Raw genomic sequence first — 10,216 nt, 5'->3', positions numbered from 1 at the left:
GGGGCCGGGCATGGGGGGGAGTGAGTGTGGGGCTGGGCACATGGAGGGAGAGTGAGCGTGGGGCTGGGAGGAGGGGAGTGAGTGGGCTTCCCATGTTCTCAGTGCTTTGCTTCCTGTGATCAGACGTGAAGGAAGGAATCTGAGCTGTCAGGATCAAGAGTGGGCACTGGCCTGTGGACCACAGCCTGGAGGCCTCTCCTCACTCCCACCAGCCTGCCCACTCCCAGATTGCTCAGAACAACTGACCCAGGGCCTGGGGGTGCTCACAAGTGTGTCTGGCCAGGTTGAGCCCCCGCCCAGTGACAGAGGTGAGTTCTCCCACCCAGGCCTGCTGCTCTAAGTCCCTGCAGCAGCAAAGGCTCGGACGGCCTTTCCCAAGCCCAGGAACCCCCCTGGACATCAGGAGTTGTCAGCTACGCAGACTGAGCCCCCACCTTGGCATCCAACAAGTAATTGTACGGCATGAAGATGATGTCGGCTTGCTGCTTCAGGTTCCGCGACAGGTAGTAAGGGCACACCCTGGGAACGAGGAGAGGGGAAGATGCTGTGAGCACCCCGTGCAGGGGACGGTGACCCGAGGCCAGGGCCGCCACATCTTCTGACCCGGAAGGAGCCCTAATCCTGAGCATGGGGTCCAGGTGGGAAGCCGCTGTCTGGGATGGACGGGGAGTCCACATGAGTTTTAAACCATGTAAATCATCATCTCTTTAAAAACTCGATGGAAAAGAAAAACCAACCCTATTCCTGGATAGAGGTCATCAGAAACAAACACAACACAGAACCACTAAAGCAAAGCAGAGCTGGGCCGGGCGTGGTGGCTCCCGCCTGGAATCCCAGAACTTTGGGAGGCTGAGGCGGGTGGAACTCTTGGCCTGGAATCCCAGAACTTTGGGAGGCCGAGGCGGGTGGAACTCTTGAGCTCAGGAGTTCGAGACTGGACTGAGCAACAGAGTGAGACCCTGTCCGTACAAAAAATACAAAAATTAACCAGGCGTGGTGGTGCATGCCTGCAGTCCCAGCTACTTGGGAGGCTGAGCTGAGAGAATCACTTGAGCCTGGGAGGTTGAGAGTGCAGCGAGCCAAGATCATGACGCTGCACTCCAGCCTGGACAGCAGAGCGAGACTCTGTCTCAAAAAAAAAAAGAGGGGCAGGAGCTCTCCCCCTCAATATAAGAAAAGCTTTATTATAACTTAAATCTCTGAAACTATAAAAGAGGTGGACAAAGGACATATTTGCTGTCCTCAGAAGAACGAAGCCGGACGACCAGCACCAGCATGGGAAGCTATCCACAATGCTGAGTGAAAACAGCAAACTGCAGAACAGTCTGTGCAGACAAAACCATGCGTGCTTCCACACAGACACGAGCCTGCAGGGCCCTGTCCCCGCTCCACGGTGGCTCCTGGGGTGGCTGACGGCCAGGGAAGAGGGAGGCGGTTTTTGCTTTTTACTCTACGTCCCTCAGAGCTGCTTCAACTTTCTCACACTAAACGGTGGTTAGTTTCACGACTTAGAAAGGAACAAAGAAAAGGGAAGAAACATATCTGGGCCTCCACAGGTCACAGGAGAGCTGGGCCATGGAAGGACAGTGGTCGTGGCCTCACTGAGGGGTCTCACCTGTGCTTGCTTCCGCTCTTGACCAAGTCCTCGATGTCCAGGATGGGGCTGGCCAGCTCCTGCTCCAGGCCTTTCTCTGCAGGTGTGAGGCGGGGTAAACACACACCCTCCGGGTCCCAACCACAGAGGGATGCCCAGGACAGAACAGCTCCTACACGGCAGGCAGGGCTGGGTGCCCCCCGCCCCAATCATGAACGTGCCACAAAGCACCCATTGAGGGTCTCAGGTGTCCAAGGGAGGCCCCCACCCGAAGTGATCCCGACGGAGCCCTCCTGTGCCCCTAGAAGGCCTGAGGTTGAGGGTGGATCAGACAGGGGCCAGCAGGGTTCCGAGGGTTCTATGCATCCTCCCTGAGACAGCCCAAGACAGGACAGGGGTGACGGCTACACTCAGCCCTCCTCAGGGCAGGGAAGAACAGCCCCTCAGCGTATCGCCCCAGCCCACAGAGGCATCTCCCAAAAATCCTGGAGGTGCCCCTGTAATTAGCACCATGGCTCAGCTTCCCTGCCAACCACAACAGGCCCAGAACTGCCAGCGAAAGGAACGTCAGGTTTTCCTAGGCTACATGGTGGCCCGCTCCCCTCTGCAGCATGGCAGCCCTGGGAAAGGGCCCTGCCTATGCTGGCTGAGAGGACCAGGGCAGAAAAGGCTTCAGGGAGTTGGGGGATCCTGCCCCTTCCTCGCCTCCACAGCACAGGCCCCCAAACTGGAACCACAAGAACTCCTTAGGGAGCTGCTTAAACACAGACAGAAGCAGGGACCTCTTCCAACAAGCACCCCAGAGTCTTAGGGCAGCCGCGTGGGGCAATGGGGCCTTCCCCAGCTCCCGGCTCCATCATGGCTGCTTTGTGCCCGTCCCCGGGAGGTGCCAGGCCCCCTGAGAGCCAGGACTCAGCTGCAGAGGCCAGAAGCGCACACGGGCACACACACACACACTCACACACCAGCGATGACTCAACTCCAGACGCTCCCAGGGATAGCAGGGAAGGCAGGGGAGGAAAAGCATATCCCTAAGCGGCACCATAGCAACGACCAGCCAATCAGCACGCACTGCCGCACAGCGGCACTTGCCAAACCTTCCCTGGCAGAGAGCTGAGGGCGGGGCGAGGACAGGAGCTGCAAGGGGAAGGGGGACAAGGGGCAGGGGCCTCCCAGAGGCTCTGCCCCAGGCTGACCCCAAGCTTGCTGTCCCCAACCACAGTCCTCACAGGACGCAGGCCAGGAAGGGTGCCAGCTCTCTAGCTGTCTCTTCATTCACAAAATACCTGCCTTCCTTCCTCTCAGACCCCTCCAGGAGCTGCAGCCCACTCTAAAGATGCCCAGGCTGGCCGGGCGCGGTGGCTCAAGCCTGTAATCCCAGCACTTTGGGAGGCCGAGGCGGGCGGATCACGCGGTCAGATCATCGAGACCATCCTGGCTAACATGGTGAAATCCCATCTCTACTAAAAAAATATACAAAAAATTAGCCGGGCATGGTGGCGGGCACCTGTAGTCCCAACTACTCGGGAGGCTGAGGCAGGAGAATGGCGTGAACCCGGGAGGTGGAGCTTGCAGTGAGCTGAGATCATGCCCCTGCACTCCAGCCTGGGTGACAGAGCGAGATTTCATCTCAAAAGAAAAAAAAAAAAGATGCCCAGGCTGGCACAGGTGTTGCAGACACCCCCTCAGAGCCTGTCCAGGGGGCAGACAGGATGCAAAGGTTCACCGCTAGACAACCTCCTGCCAGGTCGGGCAGTGAGAGCCCAAGCCAAGGGGGACAGGCTGGGGCTGGATTGAGTCTTCTTGGACTGATCTCACAGGCCTGGGGGGAGACAGATGGGGGCCCAACACCCAGAGGCCTGACACGGATGGAAGCAGCACAGGAGGCGGTCAGCGGCCTCCCCGCTAGGCACCAGGCACCAGGCCCGGCAGCCACAGGGGTGCTACCCTTGTCCAGGACCACCGCCGGACAGGCCCACACTCAGCGTTCCACACTATCCCAAGGACCCCCGCTGCATGGGACCGGGGACACCCAGCAGGCACTCCTGTCCTGTCCCGGAAATGCGGGTGAGGACTTTGGAAATGACGACGGGCTGAGAATCTCCAACAGCACATCTGCTCTCCCGTCCCAGAGTCACGTCCTGTGGGCACCACCAGGACGAGTGGGCAGCTTCCATCAGGGAACCTGGCGGCAGAGGCAGAGCCCCTCAGAGCCCCTTCTCAGGACCACCAAAAAGGCCTGGACAACCACACATCAAGGTGACTGGAGGTCCTTGGTGCCACCAGAACAAAAGACACAGCAAACAAGAAGCAACACAGAAGATGCCTCCAGCAACACAGCACAAGCCTCCAGTAAGCGGAGGTCTCCCTGCAGGCCCAAGTTCCGCCCACCCTGTCCCTCCAGGGCCCAGAAACGCCTGGTGGTGGGTCAGGCGGGACCACCCGGCTCCGTCTCTGCCAGGGGAGCACCGTCCTAAATATAACAGCAGCTTCAGGGTCCTCAGTCCTGGCACACTGAGCACTCAGCAAACATGAGTGCAGACAGCAGCCCGCAGGACCGCCGACGCCTTCTAGGTGCTCCAGGGCCACGTCACCTGAGGCTTGAGCCCCAACTGAGGCAGGAAACAAAGGGAACTCTGATCCCACAGAAGCTCAGGCCGTGCCAACTGCACAGATGCCACCCTCAGGTCACAGAAACTGTAAGGGCAGCCGACGGGGGCGCACCCTGCTACTGTCTCTGAGACTCCGTGAAGAGCCCCAGAAGCCCCTGACATACCCGAGGGGCAGCCACTTGGGTGGAGAAGCACCCCTGGCCCTCACAGGCTGTGGCCACCTGCAGTCACAGGGCGAGGTGCCCTGGCTCTGCTCCCGTCACTCACTCATCCCGTCTCCTGAAGAGGCCCTAAGGCCTCCCGTGTCGGACCCACAGGACTCAGCCTGGAGTCACGCTCGGGGCTGTAATTTTTCTCTGCAACGTCAGCACAGGACAAAGACACATGCGGCAAGGTCGGGGGAGGCCAGACACGGCTTCCAGGACACCCTCCCAAGATGGTACAAGGGCCGGTCACAGGAGCACCCGCTGCTGGGCAAGCAACAAAACCTCAGGCTCCCTGAAGACAAAGCAGGTGTTCAGCAAAACCGCCGCTGTATGCACCAGTAGTCAGGTGCAGGGAGCCCTTCTCGTCCGGAAATGGAGGGAGCCTTCCCAAAATCCAAGGCCCCAGGCACCAGCCACAGGCAGTCCTGCCGGCTGGCTGTCTCAGACCACTGTGTGAGCTCTTCCACACAGAAGACTAACACGGGTGGTCCCGAGTCAGAAGACAGTGCCCAGGTACACGGCTGCACTGGCCGCCCCACCCGGCAAGCACAACCAGGCTGACGCCCTGAGAGGCTGCACACACTCCAACCCAAGCCTGGTCCCACCAAGCTGCCTGTACCTTCCACGTTGTTGTAGAAATGACAGGAGCGACTTGCCACCTTCTTGCGGCACAAGTGGATCTGTGGGAGAAAGGGCAGAGTGCGCGGCTGGAGCAAGGCCAAGAAAGGACCCGAGCCAGTCCCCACCCCCACCAGGCCCTCCCCTGCAGTCCCCCAGTGAACTTCGAACCCCAGCCCAGCGGGAGCACAGCCTGGGACTCTGGATACCCAGCAGCACTCGCCTCGCGGAACCCTGAGCCGGAGCGGGAGCCAGGAGCCCACCTGCATGTGGTTACTCTCTTGTTTCTTCACCTCTGGATGGATGCACAGCTGCTCCCGGGAGCCCAGCACACACACCTTAGGCCTGGAGGGAGAGAGCACTATGGGTGGAGGAGGAGCTGCATCCAACAGCCACAGCGTGGTCCCGCAGCGTGAGCCGTATGGAGACACACAGGAGCACTGGCAGCCAGAGGAAGTCAGCATAACTGCAATGCGGTCCGGGAGTAGGAGAGTGGCCTGGGCGTAGGAGCGTGGTCCGGGTGCAGGAGAGTGGCCCCGGCATAGGAACGTGGCCCGGGAGTAGGAGGGAGCAAGGTGACAAGCGGGGGAACTGGACAGAGGGACGAGATTCGACAGCTTCCACAGCACCCCGCCATCGGCCCCTCCACAGGAACCCTGTTGAACACCAAGACTCTGCAGGGCTCTGACAAGCGGCAGGGCCTCCTCCCACTTCATGTGCAAAGCTGCACTGGGGGCCGGCCCTGACCTGCCGCACAGCTGCCACAACAGCACCTGAAAGGAGCTCAGGACGCCAGCCCAAGGTCAGCACACAAATGCAAAGCTGCCTCCTCACAAGTAATGGGCACTAGAGACAGCCCGGGCCCCGCCCCACGCCTGGGCACCAGCACACTGCACACTTCTGGGGAGCGTCTGGAAAGACCGCCCCCTCCACTACAGCACAGCATGGTCTGTGGGCCCAGCACCACGTCAAGCTGGTTCTCTCGAGGACCCCAAGACAGGCGTGAACTCGTCTGACCCACCGGTAGGAGGTGTTCCGAAGCTCGTTGATGACCTGCGTGAGTTGCGAGTGGGTCCTGGAGGCGTAAATGATCTTTGGGATATCCGTGTAGCAAGCTGCCCAGACACAAGCAAGCACAGAGGTCATGGTTCTCACGTGTCAAAGGCGGGTGGCATTCGGCTAACTCAGCCCTGCAGACAGCCAAGGATCTGACACCCCAGAGACTTGTTTATCACAAATGGGCGAAGTGGACATCTGCCATGCCCTAATTCAGCAAAAAAGCCCAACCCTAGGTTTATACCCACGATGGCGAGAAATTATGTGGCAGCTACAAAATTCTCCTTGAGCTCTGCTGGCAGAAGTCCCCGTGGGCCCACCCTACCCTCGGCGCCATCCCTTGCCAGCCATCCCCACAGGAGGCCAGGGGAGGCCTGGGAACTAGGGTCACCTATGGGATCTTCAGCAGCAGCAGCAGCGTTGCCCCAGGACGACAAGGCCTGATTCGGGAAAAGCTCCCCTTGAACCCTCTCGGCAATCTTGCGGGCAGAGATGGTGTCTCGGAGGTGTTCTCGCCAGGCCAGCGTGGTACACAGCAGGCACAGCGTCTTCCCTGTGCCCGTGGGGCTCTCCAGAATGCCGTTCACCTTCTGAACGGAGTTGGGGGCAAGGGTTACGGGGAAGCCAGGAAGAGGCGAGGCCACACAAACCACCCTGAGACAAGCCTCAGCAGCCAGCGGGCAGCTCTTCGCAGATGCAGAGGCCGCTGTCAGGTGGCGAGAGCCCCACGGGACCATGGATAAGTCCGCAGGACACTTTCCACTCTTGCCCTAAAGGGCGTGAAGCAACTCCAGCTGCCATCAGCAGACCATTTGCAGAACGTTACCCGAAATGCGACAGTATTTTTCAGCCTAAATAGTAAGATGACTAATTAGGCGTCAAGTCTCAAAATAGGAAACTGTTCTGCGTTTTTACGCTGTCCTATCTGATGTCCTACATACGAGCTCTCAGATGGGAACCTGAGCAGGAAACTCGGGGAGGGGAGGGGTGTGAGCCGGGTACAAGAGGGCACCTCAAGGAACCCAGGAGAAGGCAACCTGCGCCGCTGCCACCTCCCTGCACCCTCAAGGTTCAAAAACCTTCAAAGTGAGGCTGGCCCCCGGCTGCCCCTCTGATGGAAATGCTTCCTCCTGACCCGTGAATACCAGCCGCTCCTCAGAGGCCCCCAAGGCACTAAGTCTGTCACTCTCAAGGATGATGTTTTTACTTGTCAGTCCTCTCTCTGACCCCACCTGGAACACCAGCCCTTTTTATGACAGAGGCTGCCTCTGGAGGGGCCTGGCTGGAATGGGTCGGGAGAGGGACGCACACCCAGCCCCAGCTGAAGCTCCACCTGCCTGCAGTCCTTTCCTCCCGGCCTGTGCTCTACCTGCTGCAGACATTCCAGGACCTTGGTCATGTACTCCTGTTGGCATTTGTAGGGCTGGAATGGGAAGTCTATGGTCACACCATTCAGGACTATCTTGGGCATATCAGCCTCTTCTCAGGAGGGCACAGAGGGTGGCTGAGGGGCAGGCTATTCGGGTCTGTGCGAAAAAACCACTCCGAACATCTTAGGATCTCAGGCACTCCTGGTAAGTGATGCGAGCAGGTGCACTGGGACACAACACGGTTCTCTTGGAGAATCCCTATGGCACAGACCTGGGAAAGACAGTAAGACTCTGTAGACAGCCTTTGTGGGTACCGGGCCACTTTCCCAGGCATTTCTGTAAGTCCCTCCTGTGGAGAGGGTCGGAGGGCAACCCTGGCATATGCCATCTCAAGGAGCTGGCGGGGCAAAGATGCGAAATGGCGGGGCCTTGCCTTATCCTCCCGCCCCACAACTCCGTCCTTCCCTGGCAGAGACGCCCACAGCGCTGCAAGTTCCGCCCGCAGTAATTCCGTAACTTCCACAAGAGCGTGAGGGCTGGAGAGGCAAGCGGCACCCCTCCCGGCCTGACCAGGCACAACGTCAGAGCGAAGGGTCTGAACCTCCGGGCCTGCCTCTCCAGCCCTCTGCCCTCCTGGCTGGCTGGAGGCCATTCCCCATCCCGCCTGGGTGGGCAGCCAGATGCAGCCAAAGTAGCGAAAGAGTATCCCGGGATGCCAATCCGTGCAGCCCTCAGCAAGTCACTCAACTTCTCTAAGCCTCAGTCCCGCTTGGGAACTGGGACTAACAGATCAGACGCGGACACACGGAATATCGGCCCTTCCCTCCAGCCCCGGCCATCGGCTCAGCCAGCGCCCACGAGCGCAGGAAACTACAGGTCCCAAAATGCAGCGCGGCCAATCCGCCGACCCGCGGCCCCGAGAGCGGCACGGGGCCTGCCGGGAGCTGTAGTTTCGAAAACCGCAAGGAGCCCACGAGCCGCTCGAGTAAACCACTTACAGAGTCACTGCGACTCACTGCTCACTTGTCTCTGGGGCGAACCTTCCAGAACCGGGGGCCCTCAGGAACTCAACCGACTGCAGTCGAGCGCCGCCACGGCGTCCCCAGCTATCAGCCAGTTCAGACTTCGCGGGCAGAGGCGCGCATCGCCGCTGATCCCACTGCACTTCCGCCCCCACTTCCGGTCCGCTGCTTTGTGCTCCCGGCGGAAACTGTTCCACCGCGGAGGGGGTCCGCCTGCTCTTCGGCTCCTCCAGGCCTACGGGGCCGTTCGCGCGTTCTGTGTGCGGCTGCCCTGCCCAGTGAACCTCACTCCCATCGCCCACAGGCAGCAGAAATCTGGGGTTCCGCCCGTCTCCTCCCTTGATGTCATCCCCCACCAGGGTCTCCGTTCCACTACCGCCTCTCTAGGCCGAGCCACCACCGTTGCCCGGAGAGCTGCACGGGCCTCGTCCCCAGAGGCATCTTTGTACTGCTCAAGTGTGAGCTGACCGCTTTCCTGAAAATTTGAAAATGGCTGCCCCTTGCCCAGGACCCGGTTCCTGAGAGCCCTGACCGCCTCCTCTCCTTCCTCTCCTGCTCTGTCCAGCTTCTGCTCGGGTCACTGTCCCTGCACTGGCCCCGGCGGCCTCCCTGAGTCCCCAGCACCCGGCACTGTCTGGCAGCAGGGCGGACCCCAAGAGCGAGGCCCGCACAGTTCTGCGGGGTCAGCCCAGCGTGAGGGATGCTAGTCTCAGGCGGCCCCAGCCCCCGTGCCCCAGAAGGCCCCAGGAGGAAGCTGGCGCTGCGTGACCGCGCACGGTTGGGTTTCATGTCCACGGACGGCACAGGCGATGCCCTGCGTGCCCATGCTCGTGGGTGCGAGCTAGTGCTCGGAGAAGCCCCAGCACTCACTGGCACCCAGCCCCGTGTGCCTGTTCGGGTGAAGGAACCGCGGGCTGCCCGTCTGAGACCCGGCAGGGAGTGGAAGACGAGGAGACCAGCCACACAGGCTTGTGGAATGAATGGGCACCACAAGTTTCAGTGCCCCCCATACGTGCTGATACGGCGCGTCTCTGTGTCCCACCCAAGTCTCACCTCGAATTGTAATCCCCGCGTGTGGAGGGAGGGAGGGACCTGGAGGGAGGTGATTGGATCATGGGGTCAGTTTCCTCCAGGCTGTTCTCATAATAGTGAGTGCTCAGGAGACCGGATGGTTTAAAAGTGGCAGTTTCCCCTTCTCTCTCTCGCTTTCTGCTGCTGCCATGTAAGACCTGGGAACTGGGACTAACATAGACTTCACCTTCTGCCATGATTTTTTTTTTTTTTAGACAGAGTTTTGGCTCTTTTTTCCCAGGCTGGAGTGCAATGGCACAATCTTGGCTCACTGCAACCTCCACCTCCTGGGTTCAAACAATTCTCCTGCCTCAGTCTCCCGAGTAGCTGGGATTGCAGGTGCGCGCCACTAAGCCTGGCTAATTTTTTATATTTTTAGTAGCGATGGAGTCTGACCGTGTTTGCCAGGGAGGTCTCAAACTCCTGACCTCAGGTGATCCGTCTGCCTTGGCCTCCAAAGTGCTGGGATTACAGGTGTGAGCCACCACACCCGGCCTCAGGTAGTATCTTAACAGCAGTGTGAGATTTGACAAATGATTGACACACTTCTCCTCTGGACGACCTCTGGAATAAGTCCTCTCTTTCTTTTCTTTTCTTTTCTTTTTTTTTTTTTTTTTTTTGAGACTAAGTTTAAGTAAGTCATAAGTCAAGCCCAGATTTCACAAGT

At 59.5% G+C, this 10,216-nt stretch overlaps 2 protein-coding genes across 2 annotated transcripts in view; one reads left to right on the top strand and one right to left on the bottom strand.

The window, feature by feature from the left end:
• RTEL1 (regulator of telomere elongation helicase 1) overlaps positions 1-8,643 on the bottom strand; it is a 49,256-nt gene extending 40,613 nt beyond the window's left edge. The window contains exons 1-8 of the mRNA XM_011992438.1: positions 8,473-8,643; positions 7,456-7,727; positions 6,478-6,676; positions 6,052-6,145; positions 5,294-5,375; positions 5,032-5,092; positions 1,616-1,691; positions 435-519 (exon numbers count right to left, since the gene is read on the bottom strand). Coding sequence (XP_011847828.1) covers positions 435-519; positions 1,616-1,691; positions 5,032-5,092; positions 5,294-5,375; positions 6,052-6,145; positions 6,478-6,676; positions 7,456-7,557 — 699 coding nt within the window. The 5' untranslated portion in view covers positions 7,558-7,727; positions 8,473-8,643. The remainder of the gene's footprint in view (positions 1-434; positions 520-1,615; positions 1,692-5,031; positions 5,093-5,293; positions 5,376-6,051; positions 6,146-6,477; positions 6,677-7,455; positions 7,728-8,472) is intronic.
• A 614-nt stretch (positions 8,644-9,257) lies between these two features.
• The window catches only part of STMN3 (stathmin-like 3), an 18,428-nt gene continuing 17,469 nt past the window's right edge, over positions 9,258-10,216 (top strand). The window contains exon 1 of the mRNA XM_011992437.1: positions 9,258-9,539. Coding sequence (XP_011847827.1) covers positions 9,266-9,539 — 274 coding nt within the window. The 5' untranslated portion in view covers positions 9,258-9,265. The remainder of the gene's footprint in view (positions 9,540-10,216) is intronic.

This window comes from Mandrillus leucophaeus, unplaced genomic scaffold (genome assembly GCF_000951045.1).
Source record: "Mandrillus leucophaeus isolate KB7577 unplaced genomic scaffold, Mleu.le_1.0 Scaffold41, whole genome shotgun sequence".
In the NCBI taxonomy this organism is placed as follows: domain Eukaryota; kingdom Metazoa; phylum Chordata; class Mammalia; order Primates; family Cercopithecidae; genus Mandrillus; species Mandrillus leucophaeus.
The sequence above is the reverse complement of the archived record's forward strand: the minus strand, read 5'-3'. Positions and strand labels throughout refer to the sequence as shown.